Here is a 17,542-nt window from a genome sequence, read left to right on the forward strand (position 1 = left end):
GTCATCTCAGTCCTTATTGCATATTCCCCATTGTTCTCAGAACATCTCATTATATCAGCTGATACTACACACCTTGTAACTCATAAGCAGATATTCATTGTCTCCACTTGTTTCTTGGCACAATGAGATTCAAGAATCCCTTCTTACTGATTTTTCACTCTTTACTCATTTCCTAAGGAACTTATACATGGAAGGGGAACAAATAGCATAAAGTAACTAAAAATAAGTGCAGGCAGTACTGGAAGGTCAGAACAGGGCATCATTCTCTGTTTTGCAGGTAACACAGTGGCAAGAAATGTGATGTGAGCTCCTCTAATTACAGGTTGGGTTAGACCTCATATGTTGAAATTATGGAATTTTCTCTAATGCCAGGGTCATGTTTGAGCTTTCAGTTCTGCTTTCAGGTTCCTGGATGCCATATCCTGATCACTTAATGCCCCAGGTTTCACAGGAGGGTTTGCACCTTTGTAAGGGCTGCAGGTGGGGCTAACCTCCTGTAAATGTTCATAGAATCATAGAGTCATAGAAGGTGTGGGTTGAAAGGGACCTTAAAGACCATCCATTCCCACCCCCCTGCCCTGGGCAGGGACACCTCCCACCTGCTCCAAGCCCCGTCCAACCTGGCCTTGAACACCTCCAGGGATGGGGCAGCCACAGCTTCTCAGGGCAACCTGCGCCAGGGGCTCACCGCCCTCACAGGAGAGAATTTCTTCCTTATATCTAATCTAAATCTCCCCTCTTCCAGTTTGAAGCCATTCTCCCTCATCGTATCACTACACGCCCTTGTAAAAAGTCCCTCTCCAGCTCCTCCCCCTCCCAAATTTTGGGCCACAAAAATACCTAAAAGGTATGTGGTAGCCGTGAAACCCATGCATGGTGGGCTTGGCAATGTCAATCTGCAGCTCAACCCTTTCCTAATTGTTTTGTCTCCTGTTTTCTCATTGACCAGATGTACAACGGGACCCTGAAGCGGGACATGGAGAACCGGCGCTACAGCTCATACAGCCAGATGGAGGGCTGGGGCAGCAAGCACTACAGCAAGGCTGTCTGCAGCCCCGCCAGGGCCGGCAGCGACTACTGCTTTGTGCAGAACATCAAGAGCAGCCGGAGTGAACCTGACCTCTACTGCGAACCGCCCCGGGGCACGCTGAGGAAGAGTCAGGTGGGGGGCCGGGCAGAGCACAAGGCAACCTTGAACCGCCAGAGCATCTACAGCAGCTGTAGCACCCAGCAAGGAACTACCAGGACAAGTAAAAAAATGCCAGCACGGGCCCTCTCCTGCCCCTCAAGCAACAAGCCCGACGTGGTCTATGCCCAGCCCGTGATGAGCTGCAAGCAGGACGTGGTTTATGGACAGACTCAGTCCAGCTCCAAGTAAGTCTGCTGCAGTGGGATGAATCTGAGTAAATGTAGACATCTGCTGTGGAGGTCTGTCCATCAGAGCTAGTCACCCGAGCTGCTTTATAGCCACTGGAGATCTGTTCATCAGTGCACACTGCGCTTAATCGCATCCTGCAGTAGAGTCTAAAGTGGGTCAGATGAGTCACACTCTTAAAGGGCTTATTTCTTTTCTTGGGCTATGGAGGGAAACTGATATGACTGGCTCACTCTATATATCTCTGCTGTAGCTGTGTGATGTTGGGCAAGATGATCCCCCAGTCTCTGTGGTGGTATTAGCCAACAGCTCCTTTGCAAGACGAAGGCGGGGAGGTGAAGAGCGGAAAGCCAGGTGTGCAGTCTGGTGCCTCTGCTGGCTGTCACTCTGCTTTTATTTGGCAGAAAACAAACCTAAAAAATCAACTAGCTTTGATGGAGCTGGTTCCTGAGAGCCTGGCTCAGAGCAGAGCTGAGGACCTGGTGAGCGGTCATATTGACCTCTCTGTCTTTCCACCCAGTCCTTGATTCATTCACTCAAAAGGTCTGATTTGGGTTCCAGAAAAAAATGAGTCAGAAATTGAAATAAATAGCTGAACTAGAATAATTTACCAAGGCAGGAAATAGGAGGGAACGGAAGGTGTTCAATTCCTTCCTGTTCAGAACCTCCCATTGGGGTAAAGAATTATGCAAGCATGGAGGATGGTCCTTCATGTCTCTGTTAACATCAGGTCCCTTCTTGTAAACGTTGCCTACAACAATAAGGCGTGTAAAATACACCGGTGAGCTCAGACACTCATAAGCAATACAGCTGTACAATGCAACAGAGCTCCCACTGAAAAAAAACCCTAGTGGGGTTTTGATGGCTTTAGAGGGATGTTGATTCAAAGCTGCCCCTGATGCTGATGGCTACACTGCTTCTGGCTCTGGAGCACCCACTATATTCTGCCATAGTCTGGGAAAAGATTTGGTCTGCACAAGCTAGAGTCTTGGAAGACTGCAGTTTGCATGTTTTGAACCGCAAAGGATCGCAATTCAAGGTTGCAATGTTTTATTGGGCTGGAGAAGGAGGGTCTGCATCCTCCACAAGTGTTCCCTGGGGCTACTGCACTACCGTTGCTGCATCAGTGTCATACAGGGCCTGGTCTGCACCAACCCAGAAGTTATCGCAACTCCCAGCAGACTCCCAGCTTGCCACACAAAACCTGGAAGCTCCCTAGCTCATTTCTGGTCGTCCCTGGTCCAAAAGAGAATTTGCACACTGCAGCATAAGTGTGAGACTAATTAACAAGGCCCATAGACTTTGTCATAACTCACACCTGAGTTACGCCTGAGTTGATGAGCCGTTGACCCAAGTCATGGTGTAGTTATTGAGAAATCCCCCCTCACAGTCAGCAGCGTGAGCCAAATCATGCCCTTTTTCACATATGAATGTCTATTTCCAGATTTCTCTGGCTAATTCTCTGCTTAGCCTCCCTTATTTTGCATTGAGTAGGAGAAGTGTGTCCCAGAGTGTGTATGCCAAGATGCCCGTTAGCATGTTGTCACGAAACCGTAGCTTCCCATGTGCCCAGTTACTTCATATTTAACATATGCAAAATAAGCCCTGGCCAACCCAGAGCACCAGTGGCATTGGCTTGCTGCTTTCAGGAGCTTTGTAATTCCTCTGTAATAAGAAACAGAGATGTTGCGTAAACTGGAATTAAATTGTTCTAGAGAATTTCTGAGTAAAGAGCATTGAAGTGTAGTGGGAGGGATGGCAGAACACTTGAACATGGGACTGCAGCTGTCTTCTGCCCAGGGAAAATATTGCTTTGGAGAAGTGCCAGGAAGGCAGGCTCTCTCCAAAGCCATCCCTGCTCTGCACCGCACAGCGCTCATGGTTGTAGACTTGGTCATTGCTTTGGAAAGGTCACTTGAAGAATAATGGCATTTTCTGAAGAGAAGGAGAACTGCTGTTGTGAGAAGAATACTCTCCAGCATTGGGTGCCCTTTGGTTAGGGAGTGGTTCCATTTATACACTTCTCCTGGCTTGGGGCATGGCTCATCTGGCAGAACTGGTTCTGATGTGGAAACGTCGGGCTTCAAGTTGTAGGCTCAGCTGGGGCTGTGTCCCCTGAGTAAATCTGATTTGGCTGGGGCTCACCCCCCTGCTTCGCGTGAAACTCACTGCAGAGCTGGATTAGTTCAGAGGGCAGTTTGTACAAGCGCTTCTGCTCTTGGCTCAAAGCAGATGAGGTTAGCAGCAGTTGTCCTTAAAGCATTGAAAACCTACTATGGAGTTGTCCTCTTTGAAAAAATTACCTATTTGGAAGGCCATTGGCCCTTATAAAGTGGCTTATAAAAGGTCACTCTTAGCCTTGGTCTGCAGTATGCTTTTCTTGGGAATTGGCCTTCAGAGATGGAGTAGGACCATATCTGGGCCCTCTCTGTTGTGTAGGATTGTTTCTGGCTGGGGAATTCTGCACTTGGAGAGCTCGATCTTCATTTGGGTAGCCTGATCTTTGAGTAGGGAGAAGTTTGCTTGTAGGAATCCCATTATTAACCGATGTATGCAGGAAGAGAGCTTAGCTGGGTAATAGCTGTTGCTCCCTGTTTGGGTTTATGTTCCTCCTATTCCAGTAGTTCTTCAGGTAGAGGTTTTGCGTTTATACCAAGGACAATTTTGTGTTCAGTTTTCATGCTGCAAATCTCCCGTGTAGGTGGATATCTTGTCTGCAGGTTGGCAAACCATGTCTATGAGCAAGGGACGGGCTAGAGAGTTTCCACGCTTTCAGATGTGATCCGGTGGGGTGATTTCCATTGCTGTGAGAGGACTTGCAGAGGGGCCTGTGATCCGCTGGGTCTGTCTGTGATACAAAACTGCTCTGTAATGCGGTGACTGTGGACAGTGTCAGTACTGGTTCAAGAGTGGTGCTTCTCAGGCATCCTGTGCTACGGGACTGATCTTCCTGGATGGTGTGAGATGAAAAAGGGGTCACTGGATGTTCTCGGGTAGTGAGAGTGGAATGTAAATATTAAAATACTGAGTATGCAAGAACCGTCAAACTACCTGTTCTGAACAGTTCCTCTGCATTTGGTCACAAAGTTATTTAATTTCTGCAACTACTCTTGGTTGTGCGATTGCTTCCATTTATTGAACTGGCTTTGGCTGTGTAAGACGTGGAAGAGCTGTGTCCTTGATAACTATCTCTCAGGAGAGTCCTTCCTCTTACAGAAGAAACTCTAGTTGATGAAGGCACCTTTCCTCCGGCTAGCTGATGAGTAGATTAACACCTAAATGTTTTTTGGAAAAAAATGTTCTACGATAAAGTAAACCATGATGTAGGGTGTTACTCATAGTATTGGTTCTGGTGATGAAATCTGACTTTTGCACTGTTTGTTCAAATCAAGAGGTTAAACAGTACTGACTTGCTTTGAGAAAACTCCTCCTGAAGTATGTTCTCTTCCACCACCCCTGTCGTTATGATCTTGCCACAGTGAGCAGAGAGGGACCTTCTCATGTCCCTTCCAGACATACTTCTCTATAACAGCTCAGGAGTTTAAGCCTTTGTAAGCATTATGTCATATCTGGAACAACGTTTCCAAGCTCAGTATATCTGTTCTGGGCTCAGCAGTTCATGCGTTATTCTGGTGGCTCCAGGACAAAGGCAGTTCTCCATGAGCAGCACTCACATTTTGCTACAATACAGCTCTCGAGTGAGTCCTTCTACCTGATAGAGCTGGAGGCTCCCTTTTCTCCCTGGAACCCTTCTCCTATTTGGGCTCTTGTGACATCCCACAGCCTTTCATCCTGGAAACTGGCAGCAACAGCGTTTTCAGCAGCTGGTGCAGACTATGCATATTTGCCTGCTTTTAACCGTTTCTTCTCATGGGTGGTACTTGCAACATGCTCCAAGTGACAGTGTGTCATCCTGAGCACACCAGCTTTTAGCTAAATAACACGTTGCAATTCAGCCCAGTCAGGAAGAAAGTTTCTACATCCTCCTTGGTCATCAGGTAGCGATAATGAGAAAAAGTGATAAAGGTTGTGATGTTTAATACATCCCAGAAAACTTTGACTCTTTGTCCGCCGCCAGCTGGGACTTGAGGTACAAGAAAACTGTGGCTACCACCAGCTGGCATTGTATTAGTTCTGCTTGCAGACGTGTTGCATGTAGTGCTTCAGATACCACCAGCACATGAGACTGACAGCCCAGGGCCAGACTAGATTGTGATACGTGGTGGTTGTGGCTCTGCAGCAGTCTGTGCAGTAGTCAACTGGTTATGTGCATATTACTTTAGGAGATGGCTGCATCTGAGCTGGGTGCCCCTGTTGCCCATAGAATCATAGCATGGTTTATGTTGGAAGGGACCTTAAAGGTCATCTAGCTCCAATCCCCCTGCCATGGCCACGGACACCTCCCACTAGACCAGGTCGCTCTCCTTGCAGAGATGCAGTCAGTGGCCAATGGAGCTGAAATCTGAGGTAGGTCAGTGAGTTACCCCCTAAAAAAGTCAGTGCCTCTTGGCTGACTTCAGGGGAAACCCAGGTGTCTGAGCTGGAGACATTACTGAGAGGCCAGACTAATCTCAGCCCTTGTGAAGGATTCAGGGTATTCTCATTTGTGAAGATGAGAGGTGAGCTGGGGTGTCTGCAGACATTCCCCAGCTTAAGGGTTGCTGATATAGATCAGGAGCCGTTAATGGACACCTACAATGTGAGTTGTCTTCCATAACACCACATGCACCTTTGGCCTCATTTTAAGATGAGGATGCATTTCGCTTTGGTGCTCTCTGTATATGGCAGAAAGAGACTAAAACATCTCATTAGAGATCATATGAAAGCAAGTGTCTCTCAAGGCACCTGGAAATATGTAATATCTTGGTGCTATTCTGTTAAAGGCCTTTAATACTCTGACTGACAGCTACAGAGGAGGCATCAAAGGCTGGGGCTACCTCATGGACATTTCGTATTTGTCTACGGTGATGCTGACTTGTCCCCAGTCGAGCTTGCAGCAGCCTCTGTGAGCTGTGGCTAAAGTTCAGGGGCAGTAAGTGCGTGTCCTGTAACCATTCATTTCTAGGCAGGAGATCAGTCTGGAAATACTATAAACAGTGAAAACATACAAAAGTTATTGGGAGAGACAGAAACAGTACTGAGGGTGTTTTCTGGTAGATCTCCTCTCTTTTGGGGTGAATAAAGGCACTCAGTATTAAAACATAAGTTCTCCAGGGCTATGCCACCCAGTGAAAGCAGAACCAAGTACAATGACAGGCATCTTCATTTTGGTTTGTTCTTATTTGGGATAAAATGCCTCTAAAAATGACCTCTTTGCGAGGTGAACTTGTCTGCACTGTGCATTTGCAGCCGAAGCTGTTGCTGTGGAGCTGTGTGTGATGCTGTCCTGGTAGGGCTCATTTCATTGCACATGGTGAGGATCCCCTCCTCTCTGACTAAGTGTCAGCCTGTGCCCATCTTCTCTGGTATCAACCCATGGAGCAAAGCCCAAGGGGAAGCTCCAGCTGAGCTTTCAGTGGCATCAAAACCTTGGTGCCATGTCCCAGAGGTGGACACGGCTGCTTGGCGTGGAACTTGGTTTGATCCAACGTGGCCTGACCCTGGAAAGCTTAAATGTGCCAGACACTCCATTTTGAGTGTCTTCACTCTGATTTTGTTAATGATCAATGGAATTTGTCAGTTTTCTGGCTTCCTCCTCTCCTGGGACTTGTAGCTCTAACAGCCAGGATGGAGACTTAGATCTGATTAACATAAACCAATCTGCTAATACAAAGTGAACAAAAGATATTAGTATCAAATGAGGGAATTTGCCTTTCTGTGATACTGATCCTCACAAGTATTTGTTTCCTTTCCACACCTGAATCTGATCATCTAATTTGTCTCCTGTTGAATCATTTCTAATTGAGGTCTCTCCCTATTCTGATTGCTTCTTTCTTGTGGAAGAAGAACAATCTTTGGAGCTCTTCCTACCAGGCACATTGGCCCAGGTTGGAGATGGCCACAGTCCAAGAATTTGTCTTGGAGCAGGCTTTTGTTCTTGTAGTGTAGATCTGGTTAGGAATATCCCTGATTGGCTGATGAACAATCTCCCATTAGCATGGGCTTTGCCAGGGTGATTATATTACCAGCTAGGAGAAATCACTGCTTCTTCATGGGCGGCATGACTGAGCCCGGCTGCTCACCCTCTGTGAACTTCGCCTGTTGGTGAGCCAGTAGGGGAAACGGGACCTGCCCCATCTTTTCCCACACAGGACTGGACCTGGATGCCTAGTTTTTCCTTGCTAAAGGAGGATTTGGCCCTCTTTCGGAGTGGATGTGTAGAAAATTGCCTTCCTTGAATAGCTGGACCAAGGGACATCCTTCTTTCTCATAAAAAGTGCACCTGATTTAGGGGTTTTCTCAATTTGGTAAATTAAAAAGAAAAAAAAAATTCACCACGATTACATATGCTGCATGGCCATTGACCAGGTATTTTTATTAATATGCTCCCTCCCCACACTGCCAGCCCAGGTATGCATTCTCAAAGGAGGAGTCCTTCCGGTGCTACTCATGCTGGATCCATCGGTGTCTCGGCTCTGTTTTGTGTCTCAGGAGCATGAAAAAGACTAAGAGAAAATCACAGCATCTTGGGTCCAAACCAAAAATTTCCGAGGGTCCACAGTTTAAACTTTATCGTTCCAGTTTGTTGTTTCCTTGTTGCAAGTGTGATGGAAGTTTCTTGAAGCCAAGTTTTAATAGAGGTTCAAACTGATGAAAAATAATACGATGAAGTGATGTTTTATTGTTAGTGTAGGAATAAAAGTGGAATGAGGTTCATCTAACCTTAGACATTGAATGCTTAAGGTCCAATCCAAGACTGTTGTCTGCCATTCCTGTTTACGAACAGAGGCAGAGGTATCTCCAGGGGGCAGGTCTTTCTGTCCCAGGAAAAATGTCTAAGACACAAAGGCCAAGTTGTTCTTTGGAAGCACCTCTTTCTCTCCATTGACCACACAGGTGCTTAAAATGAGTAATTTAAACTGGGTGCAACTTTATACCAGTGAGGGTAGGGGAGACAAAACAGTCTTTCCTGCTGTCTTCCAGTGTCACAGCATAATTGTTGACTTTTGATATTCTGTATTAAATTTGCGATAGAATTGTGGATATTAATGTCCTGGTTTGAGGTAGAATAGAACTGGCCTGTGCTGTGTGGAGGTGAACCTTTGGATGCTGAAGGACAAAATATTTGATCTTATTGTAAGCTGCTGGTGGTGGTCACCACACTCGGGTTTCCTTTCTAGACCTTTATTCTTAACATTTATTTGGCACAATCAAAATGAGTCTGCATATCCCATTCCTAGAAGAAGCAACTCCCTCATAGTAATATTTAATTCTTCAAATGTGATATGTTCATTTAAAGCCTATCGGATTGTCTGAAGATGATCAGCCCCTCTACATAGTCAGACACTATTATGACATGGAGCAAGAGCTTGTATACAAAACAATGTGGTTCAAACAGGAGCTGATCTCCATGACCTCCAGGTAAAATTCCCCACCAGCTGCAACTGTATCCTGAGCAGGGAATAACAGCAGTCAAGCACAACGATGACCTAGCTGTCCTGGCAAAGCCCACACACTTTTTGATTTCATCCACTGTTAACAAAGCGTTCCCCATTTGTATCCCGTCACTGCTGAAATGGTAATAACCAAACAGGAGTTTGGGGTTTCTTCTCAGTCCTGAACTTTGTGTGGTCATTTACTCTGACACAAATTAATGCAGACACTGCTGCTGTGAGCGGAGACCCGGCTGCAGCCAGCTGTGAGTGGAGATCCTGCTGCAGCCAGCTGCAGGCCTAAGGCACAAGGATGCTAAGAAGAGACAGTAACTTTTATTAGACTAACTGATATAACTGGGAACACAGACAAGCTTTGCAGCTCAGAGCTCCTTCATCAGTCTGAAAGTTTGTATCCTCTTCTAATTTTACAAGGTTAAATTATCACAGATGATGCTAAACAAGCACAAGCCAAAGACAGCGGGACCTTCATATTTCTAAACAACTGGACAAATTTTCAGGTGTTTGTATTTTTCCCAAGGTTTCAGCCCTGCTCCAAGCCAGAGGTATTCATATCCTTCTTCTGGAGTCTGCAGACACATTCTTTACCTATAACAGAGGATGATGACAGTGGCCAACTTTTATGAAGAGCTTGGAGACTACCAATGTAAACATACCCTGGGAGCAAGATGTCTCAGTGCTATTATTAGTATTTCATACTCTATGTTTGTCCATCCCATCACTCCAGACATGCCTGTCGCCTTTTTCTAAGGGATCTGCTCTGGCCTCAGAGACCATCAACTGCTCTCACATTTTTGCTTCCACCACATCTCACATCAAAGGCTTACATGCTGTGAGAAAAGCACCTGCCTACTTTAGATTGTCCTAATTACCTGATGGATAATTTTACACTTGTCCACTAATTCTTTTATTTGAGGAACAGTGAATACTGGTTCTCTGTTCATTAAACCTTCCACTTTAGACATGATTAGACATCTAGGACCTCAACCGAGCTTTTATTTTCTGTCTCCTTTGTTTCTGGACAGACTGGATCCACAATTTATTAGCTTTAGTGTCCACCACTGTGTATTTTCCGCTTTTATAATCTCTTTTTTTTTTTTTACACAGAGAAATGCACTAGAGGTTCACCATGTGGTTTATGTGACAATGTGATAATATTTTACATTTTGTAATTGATTTCTTCCTAATAATTCCCAGTACTGATGTAGCCCTTTCTGCTGAGCACTCAACCAATACTGTATTTCTCTTTCACACAGAATATGCGGTGATGAGATAGATGGCGGTACAATGACCATCCAGAAAGCCATACAACTTCTGTGCTCCTCTGATGACAAATACCAGGCTATGGGTGCTTACTACCTCCAGCACACCTGCTTCCAGGATGAGTCTGCCAAGCAAGAGGTGAGCAAACTCCTTCAGAGCTCTGCTGTCACACTGGATGTGATGGCACATGAGACGGATGAAAATGGTTTTCCTCAGTACCAAGGATCCATAGGTCCCCCTTGATCTTCAGGATGGTGTCTCATTAGTCACACTCAGGAATTAATTAAGTAGACTTTTTAAATATTAGCTGCCATTTTCTCTAAATAGCAGTCAGTCAGGATTTTAACACAGGGGAATAGTTACCAGGCAGCAGAGAAGACGGTGTCCACATTATCACCATAAGGTGCTGTGACACTGATGGGTTTTGGCGATACAGGAGCAGCCATCCAGATGCAGTGTCTTCTTCTGGATGCAACTGCGCCCTGTTCCACATGAATCTTGTGCTATCTCAGAGCTGCAATGTCAGAGCCACACAAAATTGACCTAAATCCCACTGTGATCTTCATTGTGCATTGCTCAGCGACATTTCAGCCATTTTCAGCCATTCCAGCTATCTAACCCGAAGGATTAATTATTAATCATGTACAAAGATAGTGGACCAAACAGAAGCTTTCTTAGAGAGCAGCTTATTTTTCTTATGCTCTTACTCTCTGATTGCTAACTTTATGCCAACATGCACCAAAGGAGGCAGTCTCAAGGATGGATCTGCTGCAGCAAGACTGTCACAAAAGTTTATCCCACCCTGGCACGCTTGCAGTCCTGCAGGGTTTGTCAAGGTGCCATCCCTACAGAGGTGGCTTTCCAGTTCCTGGCACAATAGCAGAGCTGGACATGCTTGCACGGGGTGGGGATGTACCTCTGCGCCCTTGCTGCGGCTGAACCAAGTGCAGGTACCCCAGCCCACGTTACAGTCACTAATTTTGGGGTGGCCACACCCTTCGCTACCGTTGAAAACAGCCTCTTAGCGCTGGGCTGTCCCATCGCTTCCCAGAAAGATATGTCAGAGCACGTATGTGAGTCATCCGAGCGCCCGCTTGTTTTCTTTCCTTTCTAAAAGGTGCTCATTCATTTCCTATTGTCAGCAAATCTCTAGCCGATGGGTTGGTTTGTGCCAGGAGGGGCTCCATGTGGGATCATGTCCTCAGGAGACCTGGTACAGAGGACATCCCCCATCATTTTGGAAAGCTCAGCTGGAGGAATTTGCCTTCAAACCTTGCCGGCATGTGTGTGGTGTCCTGCAGGTTGGGTTCACACCCCTTTCCGATGCTGCCCCTGTTGAGTATGGCCCAGTATTGCTTCTGGCTGACCTTGGGGGTGTTTACACTGCACCATGACCATCCCTCTAAGCTCAGCCTGTGATTTTAGGATGCAGATAAATTACCACATCATGTCATTATATTGCTATAAATGGCTTCTACGGATAGACAGAGCAACATTTTCACCTGATGCAAACTGATGTAGGTAGGTGAAAGTTTGTGGGAGCAAGCACATTTACATCAGCACAGGATTCAGTCCACGGCCATTACTCACAGACATCCACTTCTAGAGTTTAAGCTCCAACCTCGAGGTCAGCACCTTTGTGCTCATGACCTATGGCCTGAACCTGACATGCCATCTGCAAGCTCTCGCCATCCTTTACCGCCGCGTCTGCTTTTCCAGCTCCCCTGAGCGTGTGCCATGTTGACTCCTTGCATTGCCATGGCAGTTCTAGTTGTCCCTGTGCCAGTGATGCCCTGCACACTGTGCTGATGGCAGCATGTCTTTCTTGGTTACAGGTCTATCGGCTGGGGGGAATCGCCAAGCTCGTCGAGCTGCTCCGCAGCACAAACCAGAACGTACAACGGGCGGCAGCTGGAGCCCTCCGAAATTTGGTCTTCAAGAATCCAACCAACAAGATAGAAACCCGGCGGCAGAATGGGATAAGGGAGTGCGTGAGCCTCCTACGGAGGACAGGGAACACTGAAATTCAGAAACAACTGACAGGTACAGAGCAGAATGCTCAGCCCACAACAAGGACCATGGTCCTCCCTGCCTGTGGTCCATGTTGCTCCAGCACACAAATGACCAGTAGCCATGATGCTGCCATACCACAAAGAGGACACTTTATGCTCCTGTTGCACCAAATGGCAACCTAAAACAGAAAGCAGAGGAGGTCCTAGCCTTTCGATGTCCCATAAGGGTTCCTTACATCATATGTGCCTATTGGGGAAGCACCCGCCCCAGGTTTCCCCCTACCAGGTCACCCTGCCATTCCCATGCCTTCCAGCACCACTGGCCCACATGTTGTTCCTAGGGAAGGCCAAGGGTGCTGGCAAGGTTATCCCTTTGGTGTTGAAGGGTTGATGTGAGTTTGTTGGTGCAGGTCACCCTCAGCTGTGACTTAGGTCCTGTGTGCAAGCCTTTATGAGATCCCTAGAGTGATGCCTTCCCCCTGCAACCTAATGTCAATAAACACCAATTTTGGGAGGAGGGAGGATGCTTAGATGCCCACCTCCACATGACATCATGGTCCTGGTGCCCATCCTGCCTGTCTCCCATAGGAATGGACAGAGACTAGGGTTTAGGGCAGCCCCTGCACCCTTAGTCAAAGAGGGGTGGAGTGAAGAAGGACTTTGTTGCTGGAATTCACTCTGGCCTAAAGAAAGTTTCTACTGCATGGTGACCCTCTGCTTGAGCTTGTCTCCCACCTCCTTCGTAGGACTGCTCTGGAACCTCTCCTCCACTGATGAATTAAAAGAAGAGTTGATACAGGAGGCCCTCCCCGTCTTGACAGACTGTGTTATCATCCCTTTCTCTGGCTGGTCTGATGGCAGCTGCAGTAGGACAAGAGAAATTATTGACCCAGAAGTATTCTTCAACGCTACAGGGTGTTTGAGGTGAGTCATCAAGCAGGGACTTACCGTAGCTTGTGTCTGTTGACAAAAGCTGAAGCTGTCTAAATTCCCTTACAATAACATAAAGACAAGCTCACTGCAATTGTATTAGTAAAAAATTCTCCTTGAGAAAGTTTTTCTGGCTAAGAGAATGTGCAGAAAAAAAATAATGTAAAGTATTTTTCCTACTAGCTTTTTTTATTTTTTAAGAAAACAAGTTTGTTCTTGCTAAGTTTCTGCTCAAAAAATATAAGTTGCTTTGTCGCGGGAAAGCTGCAATACTGAAACCTGGCAGTGTTTAGCTCAGGCCAGGAAACTTGACACTTTCTGCTCTTAGATTTTTGAGGCTTCCAGAGAAAATTTGGGTTGCTAGAAAACAAACTGGTTTGGGTTTTAGGTGACAAAAAGAGAATTCCCTATGTGGGGAAAACAAGCATTTTCCCACTGATTTAATAACTGTTTTAGCACAGAGCAGTCCCATTGCCCTGAACTTTTCCTTGGTCGTTTCATCAGGTGGGTCAGCTACAAAACAGGAGGTGCAGATTGAGCCCAGAGTAGTTTATTTTTTTCATGGTTGAGCCAGAGCCCTTTTGTGGAGGATCTTCGCCCTGACTTGCTGTTTCTCCTACCACCCTCCTCCACTTGGATGCGAGCTTCTTGTCTCACTGGGAACAACTGGGGAAAAAAAAAATACCCTGTATAATTAGGTACTTTCATCAACTGAAGCTCTCCCCGAGGGAGCGCAGTGCCGACCGCACCCTTACCAGACATGCAGCTAGTAGGAGCTGTATCTGCTTATGAAACGAAACGAGTGAATACGGTAGGGGCCTTTTGAGATGTGATACTATCGTCTTCTGTGGCTGGGAACCGTGTCTGAAAGATAGCGAGTGCTGCTCCCTTCCCTGTCTTGGAAGGCACCTTCCCCGTGCAGTTGTATGTTGAGACGTGTGGTGTATGTTGCATATGAGGTGTTCCAATTTTTAAGACCATAGAATCATAGAATGGTTTAGGTTGGAAGGGACCTTAAAGACCATCCAGTGCCACCCCCTGCCCTGGGCAGGGACACCTCCCACCAGCTCAGGTTGCTCCAAGCCCCGTCCAACCTGGCCTTGAACACCTCCAGGGATGGGGCAGCCACAGCTTCTCAGGGCAACTTGTTCCAGTGTTTCACCACCTTCATCTCACCATCTTAACTCACTGATACCACAAAATATCCCATTAAAATGAGGGAAAGAATACGATGATAGATGCAAAAGGAGCTTTCTGTGGAGTTTAACTAAAGGCAGGCTCTGTCTCCTGAGACTTATCCCAGTCTGGGGCAGTAACATCCCACACTCGCAGTGAAGACTGCCAGAGGCAGGTCAGCGAGGGAGCTCAAAAGGCTGGGGGGAGCAGGGCTGAGGAGCAAGGCGAGAAAGGAAAGCCAGGCGGTTGGGTCCGGAGCCCCTGCTCCAAGGGGTGAGCCAGGATTGCTCTGACTCACTGCACTGCCACATCATAACGCAGAGATGAGAACAGCCTTGGGTTTGCCCTGGGCTTGAGCCATTGCTGCTCAAGCATTTCTGGATTGCAGATGAATTCATGTTAATGAGGAGGCTGCAAATCACAGTGAACATCAAATCCAGTTCTGGAACGCCTGGAGTGAATATCTCACAACGACTGCCAACCTCTCTTTGTTTTTCATTTGCAAGCTACAAGGCAATAAAACAGGGAAGAAAAAAACCCAACAAAAAAAAAACCCCAAAACATTTCCTGTTACTGGAAAAACTCCCCTGACAGCAGACGGTGCTCAGGAATACACTACAACACTACGAACTGGTCAATCCCTCTGGTCAGAGTGATTGCTGCTCTTCAGCATCTCTGCCCCCATCTCCCACGCAAATATTGCTGTTGACCCGCATAGCTCCATGCTTACAACCATATGCACCTTCCTGATTTTCACAATAATCCTAGATTGCCTTTGTTCAGTCTTCTCTTTGGAAACACCTCCAAGGAGGCAATGAGTCTGTGTAATGTCACATGCATAGCCTCTAAGGCAAAATACTGCTGATAGTTTCTCTCACTGGGAGGATGTCTTCTTTGCAGAGCTCCTTAACAGGATATTTTCCTAGATGAAATCAATCCTAAAGAGCAACAAGAGAGCTATGCACTAATGCAGTCCTACAGAAGGCCTCCAAAATGAGAGCTCTGCTGAATCTACAAAAATATCCTTGAATTCAATTACAGCCATAGCCAGAACAAAGGCCCATAGAGACTAGTAAGTAGCCCAACTAATCCTCTCTCCTCCTTCTCTCCTGACATGCTCTGTGATGGCTTTCTTCAGAAACTTGAGTTCTGCAGACATGGGGCGCCAGACCATGAGGAATTACCCTGGCTTGATCGACTCAGTCATGACTTATGCCCAGAACTGCGTGGCTTCTAACCGACCTGATGATAAGGTACCAGATGCTCACCCTGAGCTGTTTGCTGGAGTTCAGCCCCATAGTTAATAATTGCAACTTTGGGACTATCTCAAAATCCCTTTCAAACAAACACAAGAGGGGATGAGACTCTTTGTGGCTGCTCCTGTCCTTCCAACCCCCAGTGCGATCTGTGGTAGGATTGCAAGTCCTCTGTGCTTGAAGTAGAGGTGTGTTTTACAATTTCCCTTTACCAAACACAGAGACATGGCAAAATATTTTGTCTTCTGAGCCCCCAATATGCTTTCCTTCCTTCCTCTCCCACCTTGGGATCCTTCCAGCATCTTAATCTCCATGTCTTGCTCTTCCCACCACCACATCTCTTCATCCAATAGGACTCAAGTATATAAGCCCCAGATTGGCATCACATTCAGCAAGAAGCCAGGAGATGGCATCTTTCTGCCAGTCCCCTAACCATGACTCTGATCTCTGATTGTTATGTGTAAATGGCACTTACCTTGGACAAAATAGTGTTTGTAGCCACGTTTTCAGGAGTTCAACACCTGTGATATGAGCCAGACACCCTGAAGTCCTCAATGCCCAGCAAAGTAGCAAAATTATTTCAAATGAACTCAGGATTGAGCAAATCCTTTTTTGGGGAGGGCTTTTGCAAGAAGACCAGTTTTGGCAGCGCACACTGAACACAGCTCTGTGGAGATGTAACCACATCTTTTGGTGTTGGTTACAGGTATCTAGTGGAAATTCTCCCTTGCTCTTTACATTGGGCACTCCGACAACCAAGTAAAGGAGGCTTAAAAGCCTGTTCGTGGTGAAAAGTGTCCCCTAATCTAGAGCTGCGACGTGAATAAAATTGTTGAAAGTTGACTATGGCAAGAGGAAGACTTTCAAGATTTCGCATTTCATGGTGGGCAGTTTGATGTAACCACCCTCTGCACTCTCTTCCTGTTTATCAACTTGTCTGTGGCAGTGGGACCTAACAAGGCTCACTGAGATCCACAATATAGCGTTTGGGCTGTGTGGCCTTCATTCATGTCTACTCTCTACCTCCTACTTCCTTTCCATCCATTGCTACCTTAAGCAGGTTCAGGACCTTATATAGAATAACTGCTAGAAAAGCTAATTATTGTATGGTATTTGTAGCTCTGTAGCTATAGCAGGTGCTGCTCCATGGTTTTCTGCCTAATGTGATGCTTGCATTTTTATTCTGGTGGTGATTTCAGTCTGTGGAGAATTGCATCTGCATCCTGCACAACCTCTCCTACCGCCTGGATGCCGAAGTTCCCAACAAATACACCCAGCTCAACCACATGGCCCGGAGCGTTTACATGGACAAAACTCTCACAGGCTGTTTCAACAGCAGAAGTGGTAAAATGGAGGTAAGATGTGCTGCAGAGGGCTTGGAAATGTGGTATTCAGCCCTAAGCAGGGGCTGCAAGTGAAGAGCAGGATCTGAGCTTCCAGTTTCTCATCTCTTTGTAGAATGATGAGTACGGTGTCCCCCTTCCTGAGGAGGATTTTAAACCCAAAGGACCCAGCTGGCTCTACCACTCTGATGCCATCCGCACCTACCTGTGCCTGATGGATCAGAGCAAGAAGGATGCCACCTTGGAAGCTTGTGCTGGAGCTCTGCAGAACCTCACCGCGAGCCGAGGACTGGTAAGCGCTCCACTCCCCTCTGCACCTGTGGTCAAAAGTGCCGACACCTTACAGTGATCAGAAAGGAAAATGTCCTCCTTAAACCTCAGAGCACTGTTGCAAGTCTTTCCACAGTGGATGCTTCAGCTGAGGTGTTTATTAATGGCAAAAATGGGGTCGGGGGGGGGGGGGGGCTATAATCAGCATCCCAAGGGCCTGTCCCAGATCCATACACTTTCCAGGCTCTCCTCTAGGTTGGTCCATCTACATCAGCATCTACTGGTATTGGCGCCTCCCCCCAGGACACCAGTGAGGATGTGCACAGATGTGCACATGCGGACAGATGTCATTGCAGCAGAGAAA

At 46.7% G+C, this 17,542-nt stretch overlaps 1 protein-coding gene across 1 annotated transcript in view; it reads left to right on the forward strand.

Annotated features, from left to right (window-relative positions):
* PKP1 (plakophilin 1) overlaps positions 1 to 17,542 on the forward strand; it is a 42,717-nt gene that overhangs the window by 16,339 nt on the left and 8,836 nt on the right. Inside the window, exons 3-9 of the mRNA XM_009881315.1 lie at positions 950 to 1,374; positions 10,185 to 10,329; positions 12,027 to 12,234; positions 12,950 to 13,127; positions 15,448 to 15,562; positions 16,765 to 16,920; positions 17,024 to 17,200. Coding sequence (XP_009879617.1) covers positions 950 to 1,374; positions 10,185 to 10,329; positions 12,027 to 12,234; positions 12,950 to 13,127; positions 15,448 to 15,562; positions 16,765 to 16,920; positions 17,024 to 17,200 — 1,404 coding nt within the window. The remainder of the gene's footprint in view (positions 1 to 949; positions 1,375 to 10,184; positions 10,330 to 12,026; positions 12,235 to 12,949; positions 13,128 to 15,447; positions 15,563 to 16,764; positions 16,921 to 17,023; positions 17,201 to 17,542) is intronic.

This window comes from Charadrius vociferus, unplaced genomic scaffold (assembly GCF_000708025.1).
Source record: "Charadrius vociferus isolate BGI_N301 unplaced genomic scaffold, ASM70802v2 scaffold333, whole genome shotgun sequence".
NCBI lineage: Eukaryota > Metazoa > Chordata > Aves > Charadriiformes > Charadriidae > Charadrius > Charadrius vociferus.